Here is a 19,985-nt window from a genome sequence, read left to right on the forward strand (position 1 = left end):
TTTGTTTCTTAAAACCGGGGGCGCGTGTTAAAACCCCAAAGCAAAACTCAGCTCTAGCCTTACCTGTTGGTGTTAGTTGCGAAGTCATGTCTGACCCATCGCGACCCCATGGACAACATTCCTCCAGGCCTTCCTGTCCTCTACCATCCTCTGGAGTCCATTGAAGCTCACGCCGACTGCTTCAGTGACTCCATCCAGCCACCTCATTCCCTGCCGTCCCCTTCTTCTTTTGCCCTCAATCCTTCCCAGCATTAGGCTCTTCTCCAGGGAGTCCTTCCTTCTCATTAGGTGGCCAAAGTATTTGAGTTTCCTCTTCAGGATCTGGCCTTCTAAAGAACAGTCAGGGTTGATCTCCTCTAGGACTGACCGGTTGGATCGCCTTGCAGGCCAAGGGACTCGCAGGAGTCTTCTCCAGCACCAGAGTTCCAAGGCCTCCATTCTTTGACGCTCAGCCTTTCTTATGGTCCAACTTTCACAGCCAGACATTGCAACTGGGAAAACCATAGCCTTGACTATACACACTTCTGTTGGCAGAGTGATGTCTCTGCTTTTTTGTATGCTGTCTAGATTTGCCATAGCTTTCCTCCCCAGGACAAAGCGTCTTTTAATTTCTTGGCTGCAGTTCCCATCTGTGGTTTCTAGCTTTAAAATCCCCCAACTCCAGCATAATAACTTAAAATATATTGTTGTTGTTGTTAGTTGTGAAGTTGTGTCTGACCCATCGCGGCCCCATGGACAACGTTCCTCCAGGCCTTCCTGTCCTCTACCATCCTCTGGAGTCCATTTAAGCTCACGCCGACTGCTTCAGTGACTCCATCCAGCCACCTCGTTCTCTGTCATCCCCTTCTTTTGCCCTCAATCTTTTCCAGCTCTTCTCCAGCGAGTCCTTCCTTCTCATCAGGTGGCCAAAGTATTTGAGTTTCATCTTCAGGATCTGGCCTTCTCAAGAGCAGTCAGGGTTGATCTCCTCTAGGACTGACCAGTTGGATGGCCTTGCAGTCCAAGGGACTCGCAGGAGTCTTCTCCAGCACCAGAGTTCAAAGGCCTCCATTCTTTGGCGCTCAGCCTTAGCTAGGTTGCTCCATTCATTGGCAGCCAACCGTTTGATTTCAAGCTCCACCATCATGCGCAGAAGTCAGGAGCAGTGAAGTAGGAAGGATTTTTTTCCCCCCACGGCTCTTGTTTCTTTCTGCGCGAGGAGTTTAGCCGACTGGAGAGGCGGCGAGAGCGACGGATGGGTGAGTCTCTTTGGGGAAGGCGCTGCGCGCTGCAGCCTCATCCCAGCCTTTTTCAGCACCATGGTCAGCGACAGAAGCCGCCCGTTCTCCTGCCGGTACGACGTGTTACAAGTCTTGTTGCGAACCGGGAGGGACAAATTAAGGCCAATAATTTGGGGACCAAATAATCTGGGGAGCAAAACAGCAGGTCCCCGGGATTGTCGGCCTTAAAGAGTGTCCCTCCCGATTCGCCACAAGATTGCACACACACACAGAGAGAGAGACCCGAGATCTCCATTAAAACAGGATGCCTCGCCTTCCAATCTTCCCTTCCCTTCCTCCGAGGATGTCCCTGTTTGGAGGTCACATGGGGGGGGGGAAGCATCCTGTCATACCGCTTGCGTCAATTCTCCGACTATGCTAAACCAATGAGTGTTTTTAAAATGATTATTTTTTTTACATAAATCCACAAGCAGCTTCTCTATTTATTGCAAAAAGAGTATAAATTTGCAAGCTTCGGTTATTTGGTTCCAGCAAGACGTTAAAGCCAACTAGTCACAACATGGCTTAGGGAATAGCAGAGTTTCCTGGTGCAGGCATTGGGAATTCTGGGACTTGAAGTCCACAAGTCTTAAAGTTGCCAAGGTTGGAGACCCCTGGTCTAGATGATGATGATGATGATGATATGGCATAATTTTTACATAACCACAATTAGAAATGTAAACTGTTTCAACATGTTAGGCTGAAATATGGTTGGCTATTTTGTGGCTTACATATCAAACCAACATTGTTATTTTGGAGTAGTGTGAGAACACAAGCAGTCAGGACTGCCTTACGTGGAGCAAACTATATCTAGCTCAATTTTAGTGACTTGACTACAACCCTGAAAGATTTTAGACAGGAAATCCAAATCTTATTTGGAAGTTCTAAGAGTGTAATCTGGGATTTTTTCCATATAACATACACACTCTACCTGTGAGCGATTATTCATTTTCCTGTTGTTATAGCATGGGACTATGTTATTGGCAAAGATACAATTGAAGAATTTATATTGCATGATCCAAAGTACTTTAGATCAGGGCTGTCAAACTTGTGACGCGCGGGCCAGATGCGTCAAGCGCTGGCCACGCCCACGCCCGGTTTAGCGAAGGGGAAAAAAGTCCCAATACGTCATGTGACTCTGACATGATGACACGAGTTTGACATCCCTGCTCTAGATACAGTAGTGGCCAAAATTGTGGAAACCTTTTGGGAAAAGTGTATTTTCTAAAACTAGCTAATAACACCACTTTTTTTGGAGTAGTAGCATAAAATTATATATCAATGGAAAGATAATTTAACCAAAAATGTAATGCAATACCTTTTATGAAGGATTTCGTATTAGAATAGCAGTTACAGCATAAAGAAGAAAAGTGAAACACGTAGAAAAAAGGAGATATACAAAAAATATCCCCATGTCAGTTAATACTTAGTTGGGTAACCTTTAGCATGAATTATGGACTTACAACGTCTTCCCATGGAGTGAACCAAGTCTTTTAGTTCTGCAGCTGTTATCATGTGAAACCAAGATTGAATGATGGCGTTTATTAAGTGGGTTTTATTGCTGGGTCGCTTCTGACTAGCAAGTTTCTTTAGTCGGCTCCATAGATTTTCAATTGGGATAAGGTCTGGGCTATTCCCAGGCCATTCCAGAAGTGGAATAGGATTATCTTGAAACTCAAAAAAAAAAAAAAAATTGAGTGCTATTATTAGCCATCAAACCTCAAAAATACACTTTTCCCAAAACAATTTTGGCCACTACTGTAGAGACCCGCATTCATTTTATAGTTGACAGATTTTGATTCTATAATTTCATAATTTAACAGCAGTACTAAATGCTGATGAATGGCTTCAGGAGTTTATCTTTATATTCTAACCTCTCCTATCTCTGTACCATTTTAAATTTTTAATCTAGGTTCCAGTTTGGGAGCTAGAAACACTTTGGAGATATTGCTGGGGGAACTGTCCAAGGACTTCCTGACTCGCCCCCTAACACGGAATGAAGCTTGCCTCGTTCTTCTCCGTGTGGCTGTCTTCGGAGCCACCACCTACTTCAGTATAAAGTGGGTCTCGGATGCCCTAGACCCAGCCCAGAAGCAAAGAATCCAGTTGAAGAAAAGAGTACGTACTAGAAGTATGTTTTGCAGCTGGGTTCCCGTGGTTAAATTAAAGCTATTTAATCTTGATTGGTCTAATATTTTTGACACGTTCTAACAAAATCACTGGTCCTTCTTAAACTCCTTTTCATTTGCTGTGTCCTTAGTTGCCTTTCTATTTTTTTTTTTTAAATTAGAAGCAAAAACATTGTGATGGGTACTAGAAGCATAAAACAATCTACTTATGAGCCACGATGGCGCAGTGGTTAGAGTGCAGTACTGCAGGTTACTTCTGCTGACTGCTAGCTGCCTGCAATTTGGCAGTTCAAATCTCACCAGGCTCAAGGTTGACTCAGCCTTCCATCCTTCTGAGGTCGGTAAAATGAGGACCCAGATTGTTGGGGGCAAGAGGCTGACTCTGTAAACCGCTTAGAGAGGGCTGGAAAGCACTGTAAAGCAGTATATACTGTAAGTCCAAGTACTATTGTTATCCTTCCTTCCTCCCTCCCTCCTTCCCTCTCTTATTCCCTTTCTCATTCTTCATTCTGGTGGCGTAGTGGTTAGAGTGCAGTACTGCAGGCTACACCTGCTGTCTGCTGTCTGCCTGCAAGTTGCCAGTTAGAATCTCATCAGGCTCAAGGTTGACTCAGCCTTCCATCCTTCCAAGGTGGGTAAAATGAGGACCCAAATTGTTGGGGGCAATAGGATGACTCTGTAAAGCACTTAGAGTCGGCTGTAAAAGCACTGTGAAGCAGCATATAAGTGCTATTGCTATTGCTGCTGAAGACCAGTGAATCGAACCAACTCAACTATTATGGTCTACATTGAGTCATAGGTAGTGACAGCTGAGATGAAGCTCAGTTGAAAAGTTGGAAGTTTGGTATGTATAGGAACAGAGAAGGGTGGGACATATTTAGCTTTGTCTGAGCCAGAACTGTAGAGATGCTGTGAGATATTGCATAACAAAACTGCAAAGGAAATTACCAACAATCCCAAGATCTAGCAAAAGAATCAGGTTGAGAAATGAATGGATAGCCCGCTAGGAGATAATATTTCTTTCAACCCTTACTGCGCAAAACAGGCTAAAACATCTCTGATCATGGGCATTCCTCCGTGTTATGCTGGATGTGGTGATAAAACACAACGGAACATTTCCCTCCAGGAAATAATTATCACAGCCTTCCTGTCTGTGCATGTAAGCGTTCTATAATAGCCTTCCCCCAGACTGATCTATTTAGAAGCGTTGATCTTAGAGTTCCACAAATTCAGGGGTGAAATGCTCCTGGTTTGGACCGGATCGCCTGATCCGGTAGTGATGGTGGTAGGTGGTTTGGAGAATTGGTAGCAAAAATCCCTGCCCCCCCCCCATGCCCAGCTGAGTTGCGCGATCATCAGAGGCTGTTTTTTTTTACTTTTAAAACCATTTTTTTTTTACAACCTCTTTGGCCAAAAAATGCTTTTAAAAGTTAAAAAAAAAGGCCTCTGATGATCACGCAGCTCAGCTGGGATCGTCAGAGGCTTTTAAAAGCATTCTTTCTTTAGTGGGCTCCATCAATTTTCAATTGGATGAAGGTCTGGGCTATTCCCAGGCCATTCCAGCAGTGGAATAGGATTATCTTGAAACTCAAAAAAAAAAAAAAAAAAAGTGGTGTTATTAGCCATCAATCCTCAAAAATACACTTTTCCCAAAATGTTTATATCTATATTTGAAGACACGTCAGGTTAGATTCCAGATTCTGTAACAGAGAATAGATAAGAAACAAATTAAGAAAAAAAAGAAAAATTATAAAGAGGCTTCTGATCTTTTTAGTAGCGGTTATAAGTACTATGCACCTCTATAACTGTCTGGTTTGGTTCTGCAACCCAACAAGACAGACACAGACTTCAGAGGATAATTAGAACTGCAGGAAAAACCATGGCTACCAACCTGCCTTCCACTGAGGACCTGTATACTCCACCAGTCAAAAAGAGGGCTGTGAAAACATTTATAGACTCCTCGCATCCTGGACATAAATTGTTTCAACTCCTACCCTCAAAATGACGCTATAGAGCACTGCACACCAGAACAACTAGACACAAGGACAGTTTTTTCCCGAACGCCATCACTCTGCTAAACAAATAATTCCCTCAACACTGTCAAACTATTTACTAAGTTTGCACTACTATTAATCTTCTCATCGTTCCCATCACCCATCTCCTCCCACTTATGACTGTATTACAGACTGTAACTTTGTTGCTTGTATCCTTACGATTTATATTGATTGTTTCCTAGTATGATTTGATTGCTTATTTGTACCCTATGACTATCATTAAGTGTTGTACCTTATGATTCTTGATGAACGTATCTTTTCTTTTATGTACACTGAGAGCATATGCACTGAAGACAAATTCCTTGTGTGTCCAATCAGACTTGGCCAATAAAGAATTCTATTCTATTCCTATTCCTATTCCTATTTCTCTTCTATTCTATTTGGGATAATTTCCTCAAAATAATTGTGCTTGCTTCTCATTCCCCGTTTGATGCTGCTTTAAAAAAGCCGCTTGCTTCTCAGTGACCGTGCAGAATTGACTAGACCGATTTTAATTGCATCTCTTTTGTGCTCATTATTATGAAGACCCACAATCATTTTCTGAACCTGTACTGGGCACCTGTGCTGAATATAGTAATAGTACCAGTCAGCAATTACAGCTCATTAAAACGAAAGTGCCCCGTCAAGCTAAACAGCAGGTTTCAACCTTGAAATTATACCTGAATTTAATCCCCCCTCCCCTTTTTTTGATCTCCTCGGACAGGCAGAAGACCTGATGAAGCAGATTGGAATAGAGAAGCTGAAGCTGACGGAGCACGAGATGAACATTGTCGCACATTTGGTGGTTCCCAGGGACATAAAGGTAAGAGGGAGATGGCTGCTTCCCTTGTCCCATGGTAGGTTGCCCCCGGTTCGGACCGGTTCGCAAGAACCGGTAGTAAAACCGGCAGGAGGCCCCGCCCACCACCCTGGATGTCGTCATCAGCGATCTGCACAGCAATCTGTACAACGCGATCCCGTTGCGAACAGGTGGTAAAGGTAAGTAGAACTCCTGCCCAGCATCAACGGTGACTTGCGATTCTATCTGCAGGTAGCTGTTCAACTGGAAAGAGCAATTTGGCCCTTGATTGGCTGCTGAGCAAACTCAAAGAAGATGGTGGCAACAGCATGAAAAGTTTCCTTAAAGCAGATTAACATTAACAGAGTTGGAAGGGATTTTGTAGGTCATCTAGTCCAGGAGTTCGCTGCTGGAGGTTCGCATGGGTTCGGGAGAACCTCTAGCTAAGATTCTGTGCAGTTCAGAGAATCCCCAAATCCCATTCCTGGCTGGCCCCGCCTACCCCACCCCGCCCCTCCCAGGAGTCCCCACGCAGCCTGTTTTGGATGCAAGTAAGTGCAGGGTACCTGCAGAGGCTCGGGGAGGGTGAAAAACGGGCCTACCAGAAGTTCGGGAAGGCCAGAAATGGGCCTGTTTCTGGCCTCCAGAGGGCCTCTGGAGCCTGGGGAGGCCGTTTTCGTCCTCCCAGAGGCTCGAGATAAGCTTCCAGAGCCCAGGGAAGGCAAAAATGCCCCCCCTGCCTTGGTACAAGAGGCCGACTATGCCATGCCCACCATGGCCATGCCCACCCAGCAGCCAGGCAGAGAACCCCTTGCTAAAATTTTTGAAGCCCACCCCTGATCTAGTCCAACCTCCCCCCACCCGCCCAAGCAGCAGACCCTACACCATTTCAAGTCACCACCAAGTCTCTTCTTGAAAGCGTCCAGTGATGAAGCTCCCACAACTTCTGAAGGCAACTTCTGTTCCATGGGTTGATTGTTCTCACTGTCAGCCAGGAGTGAGATTTGGGGGGGTTCTCCGAACTGCACAGAATCTTAGCTAGAGGTTCTCCCGAACCCCTGCGAACCCCCAGCAGCCCACCTCTGGATTTGGCCCAGTTGGGAACCCAGCTGCTCTTACTAAATGGTTCAGAACCACTTTCTCATTTCAGCCCTTCACAACCTTGTCCCATTTTCAGGTCACTTGGAACGATGTTGCAGGCTTAGATGAGCTGGTCAGCGAACTTCGAGACGCTGTGATCTTACCTTTGCAAGAGACACGCTTGTTCGAGCACTCCAAGCTCTGCCAGCCCCCCAAAGGTATCCTTGGCATCCTTCTGTGAAGTTTCCGAAAGATGCCCTAATTAATTCATGAGCCATGAGCCGAACTTCAAAAGAAATACAGTCATTTATTAGGAGCACCATTTCGGCAATATTCGGATGCAGTTAGAACTAATCCCACGTAGATTTACGTTCCCCTATGACCCTGTCTCTCCCCTCCTCTCTGGCCATGTCATAAATCACATTCTCCAATTAACCACTTTGGCTGGCTGTGAAATCCAACACCCTCCTTCTGATTGCGGTCAGGAAGAATGTATGGAATGCACTTCAGTTAGGGAAATCAATCAGCTCTGTCAGTTCTCCCTCCCTCCTGCTCATGGCAACTTGAAAGCTTTGCAAGTTGACACCTTCATTTTAGAGTCCTGAGAGGTCCAGAGGCAAATGAGTCATTTCAGGCCCCCCGCTCTCCAGCTTCTGCCTCAGTTCATCCCATGTCAACGTAATTTTTATTTCATTGTCTATGGATGTCAATAGGCAAATCAACAGAAGCTTTTAGGAAGGCCCCACATACAGGTAGTCCTTGACTTATGGGCCAAATTGAGCCCAAAATTTCAATTGCTAAACAAGGCCATTCTTAATTTAGCCGTGCCCCATTTTATGACCTTTTGCCATCGTTGTTGAGTGTAATCACGTGGTCGTTGAGCGAATCTGGCTTCTCCCATTGGTTTTGTTCATCAGAAGCTGCAACCCTAGAAAGGTTGCAAATGACAATCCAATCCAACCCCAGGATGCTGAAACCATCATGAATACATGCTGATTGGCAGTACCTGACGTTCGATCATGTGACTATGGGGATGCTGCAGTGGTCATAAGTAGGAGAACTGGTCAAAAGTCACTGTTTGCAGTGCTGTTGTAACTTTGAACTTTGATTAAATGAATGGTTGTGAGTTGACAACTAGCACTAGTAAAATACTTCCATACACTGAGGGCATATACACCTAAGACAAATTCCTTGTGTGTCCAATCACACTTGGCCAATAAAGAATTCTCTTCCTCTCCTCTCCTCTCCTCTCCTCTCCTCTCCTCTCCTCTCCTCTCCTCTCCTCTCCTCTCCTCTCCTCTCCCCTTCCCTTCCCTTCCCCTCACTCCACTCTACTCTACTCTACTTCATTTTGTATATGAACTGATTGGTCCTGAGGCATTAAAATATAAGGTGTGGATCCATCTGATTATTTCAGATACTGAGTGACAGATCAGAATAACAGCTGGAAAGGACTTTGGAGATCTTCTAGTCCAGCCCTCTTCTCTAGCAGAAGATCATGTACCATTTCGGACAAATGCCTGTCCAATCTCATCTTGAAAACCGCCACTGATGGCGCGTGCACACCACTGATTTAATTGTCCCTATTGTCCGAAATTTCTCCTTAGTTGTAGGTTGGATCTCTCCTTGATAAGCTTCCGTTCAGTGGTGGGTTTCAAATTTTTTTACTACCAGCTCTGCGAGCGTGGCTTGGTGGGCGTGACTTGGCTTAGTGGGCATGGCAGGGGAAAGATACTGTAAAATCTCCATTCTCAGCCCACTCCAGGGGAAGGATACTGTAAAATCTCCATTCCCGCCACAATCCAGGGGAAGGATACTGTAAAATCTCCATTCCCAGCCCACTCCAGGGGAAGGATACTGTAAAATTTCCATTCCCTCCACAATCCAGGGGAAGGATACTGCAAAATCCCCATTTCCTCCCAATCAGCTGGGACTTGGGAGGCAGAGAATAGATGGGGGCGGGGCCAGACAGAATTTTTATTACCGGTTCTCCGAACTAATTTCCATTACCGCTTCTCCAGAACTAGTCAGAACCTGCTGAAACCCACCTCTGCTTCCATTACTTCTTGTCCTGCCCGTTAAATGCTTTGGAGAATCAACTGACTCCCTCTTCTCTGGGACAGCCCTTCAAATACTGGAAGGCTGCTATCAAGTCACCCCTAGTCCTTCTTTTCATTTGACCATTTCAAATGGGCCCCCATCCAAATATCACAAGCTTGGGACAATTGTTGCCCTGGACCAGGAAAAATCTAAATGCAGGATCACACCCTGTTCCTGAATCAGAATAAGTGTTCTTACCTTTAATTCATTAGGAGGTGGGTGGTAGGAAAACCACCTGAATATGGGCTTATGACTTTCCCTTTTATTTAGGGGTCCTACTGTATGGACCTCCAGGATGTGGCAAGACCCTTCTGGCCAAAGCAATGGCCCAGGCATCCAGCTGCAGGTTCATCAACCTTCAAGCACCCACCTTGATGGACAAATGGTACGGAGAGTCACAGAAACTCACAGCGGCCGTTTTTTCTCTGGCAATCAAAATCCAGCCCTGCATCATTTTCATTGATGAAATAGGTAAGTTCTCAGTCTGGGTGCTTCTTATCAGTGGTGGGTTTCAAATTTTTTTACTACCGGTTCTGTGGGTGTGGCAGGGGAAGGTTACTGCAAAATCCCCATTTCTTCCCGATCAGCTAGGACTCGGGAGGCAGAGAATGTTGTGGCTCCGTTACCTGAGCCTGTGTTATCGGAGGGAGAAGGCTCCGAACATGAAGGAGAGGAGTTGGCCAGGCCTCCCTCTCCAGGACCCTCCTCTCTGGCAATGCCTCAGGTGTCTCCCATAGGAGAAGAGATTGGCCAGGAGCCAGGTATCCCCTCGCAGTCGGACAGTGACGGAGATAAGTCTTGGCTGGATCCACGCCAGCGTCAGAGAGACAGGCGCGCGCAGCAGAAGAGGAGGCGTGCCAGAGATTAAGCTGAGTCACTGGACCACACCCCAGAGGGGATAAAAGGGGGTGAGGTGGCCATTCAGACTCTGTGACGGGCAAAACAAACTACTAGCGAGTCACATTGTATCTTTGAAACAACGTTATCTGCCTTGGATTTAATACGGACTGGACTTGACAATTCTTGAACTGTGTGTATCTTGTTTGGGTTTAACTGTCGGAGGAACAACCCCTCCCTCTATGAGTAAAGTTCTTGGCAAGCAGCTACTGGGTTGCTGCCAAGTCTCTTATCGAAAGAATTTGTTGTCTGCCAGTTTTATTTAACCCCTGGCTATCTGTTTGTGTGCGTGTGTGAGACGGGGACAGAACAGAGAATAGATGGGAGCAGGGCCAGTCAGAATTTTTACTACCAGTTCTCCGAACTACTCAAAATTTCCGCTACTGGTTCTCCAAGACTGGTCAGAACCTGCTAAAACCCACCTCTGGTTCTTATGTAACACATACTATAACTTAATGTTCTTTCTTCGTTATTGGCTCTGATTTTAAAACTTACCCTTTGGGGTACTGCATTGAATCAATAGTTTTCTGCTTATGTTGTGGCCCGTCAGCGGCCTGTGCGGATTGTAGCTGATTCTGACAGTGAGGAGGCTGGAGAAGATGTGGTGCCAGAGGCGGGGATTCAGCCAGGGCCTTCAGAACCTCCAGAAGCTCCCATAAGTGAAGAGGACGAAGAGGAGGAGGAGCGCAGAGCTGCCAAAAGGCAGGAGTGGCTCCTCAGGAGGAGGTGTCAGTACCCTTTAAGAGAAGGTAGAATAAGATCATAATGTAAGAAACAATGGTTCAGTCTTTGGAAAAACCTAATTTCCACTGAAATGATGGGACTTTCTCCATCATCCAGGTCATGGATGTCCCAAAGGTACTTTTCCAAAAAGCAACTGGACTTTCCTGATTTTTTTTTCCCTTTGAAAATGCTTCGCTTCTCATCCAAGAAGAACTGAAGAAGCTTCTTGGATGAGAAGGGAAATATTTCCAAAGGGGGGGAAAAATTCCAAGGAAGTCCAGCTGCTGGACTTTGTATTTTCTTTCTTCTTTGAAGACGTTTTGCTTCTCATCCAAGAAGCTTCTTCCGCTCTGACTGGATGGTGGGGAATGGAAGGATTTTTTTAAAAAATTTGATTTATATGCCGCCCTTCTCCGGAGACTCAGGGCGGCTTACAATGCATTAAGCAATAGCCTTCATACTTTTTTGTATATTTATACAAAGTCAGCTTATTGCCCCCACAAACTGGGTCCTCATTTAACCTACCTTAGAAAGGATGGAAGGCTGAGTCAACCTTGAGCCTGGCGAGATTCGAACCTGCAGTAATTGCAGGCAGCTGGTCTTAATAACAGGGTGCTTTAACCACTATACTACCAAGGCAGACAGCCGGTCGTTTGCATCCTTTTAGAGAGTTGTTGAGGCCACTTGGAGGCTTATCTGTGTCCTCAGGGGTCACCTGAGTAGTGCTCCTGATTCCTGTAGTCTGCAATTTTTCTCCTCTGGAAATCCATTCCTACTTCCACACCATTACAAGGGGCTTCATCCCAAATTGGATAGCTAAAAGTCTGTAGAGATTCTCAGTCATCCAGGTCATGGTTGTCCCAAAGGTGCTTTTTCAGGAGGCAACTGGACTTTCTTGGTTTTCTTTGAAGACGTTTCGCTTCTCATCCCAGAAGCTTCTTCAGTTCTGGCTGGATGGTGGAGAATGGAAGGATTTATACTCCTTGCAGACAGCTGGTCGTTTGCATGCTTTTAGAGCAGGGCTGTCAAACTCCCAGCCCACGGGCCAGATGCGTCACATGCTGGCCACGCCCATGCCCGGTTTAGCAAAGGGGGAAAAGTCCTGATACGTCATGTGACACCACTGTGACGACGTGAGTTTGACACCCCTGTTTTAGAGAGTCATTGAAGCAAGGGGAGGTTTATCTGTGTCCTCAGGGAAGTGGTGGGTTGCTCCTGGTTCGGACCGGTCGCAAGAACTGGTAATAAAACCGGCAGGAGGCTCTGCCCACCGCCTCAGATGTCATCATTAGCGATCTGTGCATTGTTGTGGCTCCATTACCTGAGCCTGTGTCATCGGCAGGAGAGGACTCCGAGAGTGAAGGAGAGGAGTTGGCAAGGCCTCCCTCTCCAGGACCCTCCTCTCTGGCAATGCCTTCGGTGTCCGCCGAAGGGCAAGAGATAGGGCCGGGGCCAAGCACGTCCACGCAGCCACAGGTGGACAGTGATGAGGGTAATGAGTCTTGGCTGGATCCTCGGCAGCGTCACAGAGATAAGCGTGTGCAACAGAAGAAAAGGCGTGCCAGAGATTAAGCTGAGTCACTGGACCACACCCACAGGGTATAAAAGGGGGTGAGGTGGCCATTCAGACTCTGTGACGGACAAAACTAACTACTATCGAGTCACATTGCATCTTTGGAAACAACATTATCGGCCTTGGATTTATTTTACGAACTGGACAATTCTTGAACTGTGGGTATTTTGTTTATTGAGTAAAGTTCTTGGCAAGCAGCTACTGGGTTGCTGCCAAGCGTCTTATCGGAAGAATTGGTGGTCTGCCAGTTTATTTAACCCCCGGCTGTCTGTTTGTGTGCGTGTGTGAGACGGGGACAGAACATGCATGCACAGAAGCAAAGTGTGCATGCAAGCAAAGCAAGCGCGTGCACGAACCCGTTGCAAACCGGTAGTAAAGGTAAAACCTGCCTCAGGGTCACTCGAGTAGTGCAAATGGCTGTGGAGCCTTCTTAGAACAATTGCAGACTACAGGAACCATGTGCACTTCAGTTTGAGATGCAGACAACACAGAATCCCAAAAGCCTCCGCCTGTCTTCAACTGTGAAGAGACACAGGGCAGAAAAACATCCTGCAGCCAAGAAGGCTCCACAGCCATTTGCACGACTCGGGTGACCCCGAGGACACAGATAAACCTCCCAAGTGCTTCAAGGACCCTCTAAAAGGATGCAAATGACCAGCTGTCTGCAAGGAATATAAATCCTTCCATTCCCCTCCATCCAGTCAGAGCTGAAGAAGCTTCTTATTTATTTATTTATTTATTATTATTATTTTTTAATTTGATTTATATGCCGCCCTTCTCCGGAGACTCAGGGCAGCTTACAATGGGTTAAGCAATAGCCTTCGTACTTTTGTATATACCTGCTTAGTAGGGCTTTCGCCCCCCGCCCCTAAGCGGTGTTCTTTTTTATACAAAGTCAGCTTATTGCCCCCACAATCCGGGTCCTCATTTTACCTACCTCGGAAGGATGGAAGGCTGAGTCAACCTTGAGTCAACCTGGTGAGATTTGAACTTGCAGTAATTGTAGGCAGCTGGTGCTACTTAACAGCACTTTAGTCTGCTGCGCCACCAAGGCTCTTTCTTGGATGAGAAGTGAAACGTCTTCAAACAGTCTGAGTGGCGTAGGAGGCTAATGCCTCCTATTAAGGCAGCATTTAACATCCAGCTGCCTGCAATTACTGCGAGTTCAATTCTCACCAGGCTCAAGGTCAACTCAGCCTTCCATCCTTTCTAAGGTAGGTAAATTGTGGACCCAGTTTGTGGGGGCAATAAGCTGACTTTGTATAAATATACAAAAGGATGAAGGCTATTGCTTAGCACATTGTAAGCCGCCCTGAGTCTCCGGAGAAGGGCGACATAAAAATCAAATTTAAAAAAAAAATTAAAAAAAACCCAAGAAAGTCCAGTTGCCTCCTGAAAAAGCACCTTTGGGACTAATTTCCCCTGCATGTTGCTATTGATTTAGAATGAGATGAAAGAGAAAGTATTTTGCTAAAAGAAACGGACCGCTATCTGGGGAAAAACAGTAACTCAACTTTGTCAAACTATTGTTTTAATGTTCTACCCATGTCTGGCAGATGCCTTCCTGAGGAACCGCTCCAGAACTGACCATGAAGCCACAGCTATGATGAAAGCAGAATTCATGAGTCTTTGGGATGGGCTCCAGACAGCATCTGACTGCCAGGTAAGGCTTGGCGCTTGGATCCATGAATGCAAATTGAGTCCAAGCCAGCCTTAAAAAAAAATTTATTTTTTTAATTTGATTTATATGCCGCCCTTCTCCGGAGACTCAGGGCGGCTTACAATGCGTTAAGCAATAGCCTTCATCCTTGTGTATATTTATACAAAGTCAACTTATTGCCCCCACAAACTGGGTCCTCAATTTACCTACCTTAGAAAGGATGGAAGGCTGAGTCAACCTTGAGCCTGGGGAGATTCGAACTTACAGTAATTGCAGGCAGCTGGTGTTAATCACTATGCTTTTAGTCTGCTGAGCTAAACCAAAATATGGACCGTTCGTTCTTCCACCAGAGCCGTAGTTCTGTGCATTTCCCTGGTTTGCACATTATGCTCAACCAACATACTGAAAAAAGAAAATGTTAAAACGTCACAAATTAAATTAAAACTACGTGGTCACTTTTGAAGGTTAGCACATGGTGTCGTGGTGATCAGTTTCGGTCACCACACTATCAAAAAAGATGTTGAGACTCTAGAAAGAGTGCAGAGAAGAGCAACCAGACGACTAGAGGCTAAAACCTAGGAAGAATGGTTGTAGGAACTGGGCATATTTATTTATTTATTCATTTATTCATTCATTCATTCATTCATTTAGTTATTTATTTATTTATTCATTCATTCATTCATTTAGTTATTTAGTTATTCATTCATTCATTCATTGTTATTTATTTATTTATTTATTCATTCATTCAATCATTCATTTAGTTATTTATTTATTTATTCATTCATTCATTTAGTTATTTATTTATTTATTTATTCATTCATTTATTCAGTTATTTATTTATTTATTCATTCATTCATTCAATCATTCATTTAGTTATTTATTTATTTATTTATTCATTCATTCATTCAGTTATTTATTTATTTATTCATTCATTCATTCAATCATTCATTTAGTTATTTATTTATTCATTCAATCATTCAATCATTCAATCATTTATTTATTTATTTATTTATTTATTTATTTATTTATTTATTTATTTATTTATTCGGTTTATATGCCGCCCTATCTCCCAATGGACTCAGGGCGGCTCACAATAATAAAAACACTAGTCTAGTGAAGAGAAGGTCCAGGGGAGACAGGATAGCAGTCTTCCAATATTTGAGAGGCTGCCACAGAGAGGAGGAAGGGGGTCAAGCTATTATCCAAAGCACCCGAAGGCCAGACAAGGAATAATGGATGGAAACTGACCAAGGAGAGATTCAACCTGGAAATAAGGATACATTTTCCGACAGCGAAAGCAATCAACCCATGGAACAGAAGTTGCCTTCGGAAGTTGTGGGAGCTTCATCACTGGAAGCTTTCAAGAAGAGACTGGACTGCCATCTGTCAGAAATGGTGTAGGGGGGGTTGGACTAGATGACCTACAAGGTCCCTTCCAACTCTGATAATCTCTTAATCTACCTATTTCAGGTAATGGTGCTGGGAGCCACCAACAGGCCTCAAGATGTGGACCCTGCCATCCTGAGGAGAATGCCAACAACTTTTCATATTGCACTACCTGTGAGTAGACGTGACTTCTCTTCCCACAAACCCTCTTCCCCAACCACCCACATTGCTGGATAGTAAGATCACCTCCGATATGGACTTTGCAAGATCCAGTCAGTCAAACCATTAGGTTCTTCGGGGAGAACGTATCTGAAATCAGAGAGTTTGTGGCAGGGAGGCCTAGATGGCCTCAAAAATAATTGCAGAAACACAGAAAGCAACATGTAGAACATTTCATATTTAACAGATAGGAAGATGGGAAAAAGAGGGAGGCAGGCAGCCAGGTTAGTGCAGTGGTGGCTAGGCAACAAAGGCAGCTGGCTGATCTTCAGCCAGTCACTCTGTCTCAGCCCTAGGAAGGAGGCAATGGCAAAACACTTCTGAAATATTGCTAAGAAAACTGCTGTTGTGGCCCCCCCCCAAGCGGCCAGTGGAGCTGGCAGCAGATTCGGACAGTGAGGAGGCTGGGGAGGAACATGGGCCAATCCTGGAGACTGGGGAAGTCTCTGATGACGGCTCTGCGTCGGAGGCAGAGAGGGAGCCAGGGCCAGATGCCAGTTATCAGCTGCCTTCAGAGTCAGACATCAGTGAGGCAGATGAACAGCTGGGGCCTGTTCCCAGTGTGCGCATGTGCAGAGTTGCCAGTCGAAGGGAACAGCTAAAGAACAAGGGTCGACTAGGGAGTAAGGCCACAGGTGGACAATGAATGGCCCCTCCCAGAGGGAATAAAAGAGGAGCAAAAGGGGGAGTGGAGTTTGCAGGAGACAATTAGTTTGCTTAATTGGTTCATTACTCTCCTTGCCAAATTTTGAAGATATTGGCCTGGCAGCTCTCCAAGCCAGATAAAGTCTGTGAGTGTAAATTCACCCTTGAAAGGCGTTGCTGGATGTGAATGAGAAGAATTCACAGTAACTTAATAAAAAGGGGTTTTTTGTCGGGACAAGGACTCTGCTTCATGCTCTTGGGAAGCCTAAGTCAGAACAACTGCACGGATCTATCCAGGCGGTTACCAAGAGTCAAGACTGATTCAAAGGCACCAAATTTCTCTCTTTCTCTCTCCTCGTTTTTTGTTATCGTGTTTTCAATTCCATTCTCTGCTCTGACAGACCCAAAGGCAAAGACAAGATATCCTGAAGCTAATTCTTGCTGGAGAAAATGTAAGTTTCCTGCTTTCTTCCCATGTTTTCAACTTAGATCTTATTCAAGGAAAGAGTTGTGGAAAAACCCTTTCTGGAATGTTAACAAATCCCTGTAGTCAATGACAGGTTTCACGGTAGAGCAGCAAGTTAAAGTTTATTCATACGACCCTTTTCGGCAATAAAACCCTGAAACATTTGAAGCACAATGGATGCTCGCAGATAGTATTCAGGCTGTATGTGGCTGCCCTGGGCTTAATTCTAAAAACGCATTCAAAAGCTCTCGATTCTGATCTATGACGAGACCCATTAAATGTACTTTCCTATGTCCTGCTGAAAGGATTAGAGCATGTTCAGAGTGTACCTAAGTCAACTTTTAGAATAGAATAGAATAGAATAGAATAGAATAGAATAGAATAGAATAGAATAGAATAGAATAGAATAGAATAGAATAGAATTTTTTATTGGCCAAGTGTGGTTGGACACACAAGGAATTTGTCTTTGGTGCATAGGCTCTCAGTGAACATAAAAGAAAAGATACATTCGTCAAGAATCATAAGGTACAACACTTAATGATAGTCATAGGGTACAAATAAGGAATCAGGAAACAATATCAATATAAATTGTAAGGATACAAGCAACAAAATTACAGTCATACAGTCGTAAGTGGGAGGAGTATTTGCAAACTCTGCCGAAGGTTTCTTGTTTTGAACTGGACTATTTGCAAACTGTGTGTATTTCTGTTTATATGGTGAAGGGATACTCCCGTTTATTGAAGTAAAAGCACTTGGCAGTCGGTGCTCGTCTTGCTGCCAAGTTTCTGATAACAAACTGTGTGCGTGCCAAGTGCTTCCTTTAACCCTCGGCTGGCTGTGTGTGCGTGTGTGTGGAGACGGGGACAGAACACAGTACCCCCGCCAAGCCACGCCCACAGAAGCGGTAGTAGCAAATTTTACATTTCACCCCTGCTCTGGACCCAGCCACAGCTTTCTTTTTTTCCAGGGAGAAGAAAAAAAAAAGGAAAGACCGTTTGCTGGGTGTGAATGCTAGGAATTCACATTAGCCAAATAAAAAGGGGTGTGTTTTTTTTTTTCGGGACAAAGAGTCTGTTTTGTGATTTGGTGAAGCCTAGCTCACAACAAAACCCATTTTATTTACTGGGGATGTTTCTCAGATGAGCAACGCCGTGAGCCTGAAGGAGCTGGCAGAGAAAACACGTGGTTACTCCGGCAGTGACCTGTGGGAACTGTGCCGGGACGCGGCCACGTATCGCGTGCGTGATTATGTCCGAAAACAACAAATGAGACAGATCGCCTACTTGCTGCACCGCAGAGGGAGTGTGGAGGAGACGTAAGTCATTTGCGTTCCAGCAACGTTTGAACATTTTATAGACTACAGCACAGGTAGTCCTTGAGTTATGACAGCTCATTTATTGACAGTTCAAAGTTACGATGGCGCTGGAAAATATGACATGAATGTTTTTCATGCTTAGGACTGTTACACGTGTGATGGTGAACCTATGGCATACGTGCCACAGGTGGCACACAGAGCCATATCGGTGGGCACGCGAGCTCAGCTCCGGCTGTTTCCTGCCTCCGGAGGGCCTGTGGGGGGGGGGAGGCCTGTTTTTCGCTCTCCCTAGGCTCCAGAGCCTTTCTAGGAGCCTGGGGAGGGCGAAAATGGTGGGACCGGAAGTCAGCAAACGGGCCGTTTCCGGCCTCCGGAGGGCCTCTGGGGTGGTGGGGAAGGCCGTTTTCACCCTCTCCCGGCTCCTAGAATGGCTCACCAGTTATGAGTTAACCTTCAGGCGTTGCAATGGAAACGAAGAGCAAGGAGTTGTAGAGGGAAAGAACTAACAGAAAGCCTTTTCTTTCCTTCCTGCCCAGGGACTTGGAAGAAAATCCTTTGAGGCCACTTACTCAGCTTGACTTGCTGCTCGCCCTAGAAAAGATGAAGGAGTCCCGAGGAGCCACTTCGACAAGGCTGACGGAGCCATCTTTGGACTAAGTTGGAGAACAAAGATTAACCTCATTGCAATTGCTCTACTGTAGGGGGTGTCCAACCTTGGCAACTTTAAGACTTGTGGACTTTGAAATGGTAAATTTTGAGATCTCCGTGTAAAAGCTTAAGAACATGATAGGATGAATTGGGTTTAGAAAACGAGAAGAATAGAAAGAAATTTTGATTAATAAATTGAAATAAAAATTGAGTTGCATACATTTGGAATTTAAGATTTGTGGTGATAAAATTGTAAGGTAAATATATAGATTAATAGAATAGGTTGTCTTTGTGTTTAATGTTCTTGCTAAAAGGAGCAAGGGATAAAAAAATTTAGATAAAGCGGTATTGAATTTTGATTTATAATTGAATTTATAATTGAATATAAACGTGAGCTCTGCCTTAGTAGGAGATTAGGATGTATGATGAGATAACAGAAAGATTTATTAAGATGTTGGAATTTACGTTAAAATTGTTTGTTCTCATTTGTTAAATTAGTGTACCCATTTGTGACTGGACCAAGACTTTGTTCTTGAAAAAATTTTCTTTTTTATGTTTATGTTGGAAAAAATAAAAAAAAATTACAAAAAAATAAAAAAAGACTTGTGGACTTCAACTCCCAGAATTCCTCAGCCAGCCACAGTTGGCTGGGGAATTCTGGGAGTTGACATCCATAGGTCTTAGAGTTGCCAAGGTTGGAGATCCCTGCTCTACTGTAATGTTAAAGGGAAAGCTAAAAAGAACAGGTAGGAATGAAGACAAGTGGCGGGATGGTTCAACAAGGAAAAAATGAACATTATGCGATGGAGGGTAGATTTTCACCATCTGAAGGACACTCCAAAAATGCTGAGGAGAGAAACTTCCAACATCTGGTGATGCTGCCTGAGAATTATGGGAGTTTTTGGGGTGATGCAAAATTGAGGAACATCCCTATAAAGAAAGAAGTCATACGAATCAAGGGAGCCAAGAGTATCACTCATACAAAATATCAACCCATTATGTTGAGATATTGTCTGAGTAGCAAAGCATTCTTTATGAAGCAGTGCAGCTACT

General features: G+C 44.7%; 2 protein-coding genes across 5 annotated transcripts in view; one reads left to right on the plus strand and one right to left on the minus strand.

Moving 5' to 3' along the window:
• Window positions 1-1,119: 1,119 nt before the first annotated feature.
• On the plus strand, window positions 1,120-19,532 carry LOC117674745 (outer mitochondrial transmembrane helix translocase-like). 2 transcript variants are annotated; one of them, XM_034432922.3, is made up of 10 exons: window positions 1,120-1,238; window positions 3,172-3,377; window positions 6,146-6,244; window positions 7,398-7,518; window positions 9,671-9,871; window positions 14,150-14,256; window positions 15,724-15,813; window positions 16,905-16,955; window positions 18,109-18,284; window positions 18,821-19,532. In XM_034432922.3, the coding sequence occupies exons 1-10, from the start codon at window positions 1,235-1,237 to the stop codon at window positions 18,939-18,941; spliced, it is 1,176 nt and encodes a 391-aa protein (XP_034288813.2). In that variant the 5' UTR covers window positions 1,120-1,234; the 3' UTR covers window positions 18,942-19,532. The 2 variants fall into 2 exon arrangements, with proteins under 2 accessions (XP_034288813.2, XP_034288814.2); XM_034432923.3 differs by lacking the exon at window positions 1,120-1,238 and having other exon boundaries at window positions 3,302-3,390.
• The window catches only part of POLR3D (RNA polymerase III subunit D), a 39,662-nt gene continuing 27,264 nt past the window's right edge, over window positions 7,588-19,985 (minus strand). Inside the window, exon 9 of one of the 3 annotated variants that reach the window (XM_087875888.1) lies at window positions 7,588-11,034. In XM_087875888.1, coding sequence (XP_087732014.1) covers window positions 11,014-11,034 — 21 coding nt within the window. In that variant the 3' untranslated portion in view covers window positions 7,588-11,013. The remainder of the gene's footprint in view (window positions 11,035-19,985) is intronic. The other 2 variants (XM_087875887.1, XM_087875889.1) reach the window with 2 other exon arrangements.

The sequence above is a fragment of the Pantherophis guttatus genome, chromosome 9, assembly GCF_059756535.1.
Source record: "Pantherophis guttatus breed Tessera chromosome 9, ASM5975653v1, whole genome shotgun sequence".
NCBI lineage: Eukaryota > Metazoa > Chordata > Lepidosauria > Squamata > Colubridae > Pantherophis > Pantherophis guttatus.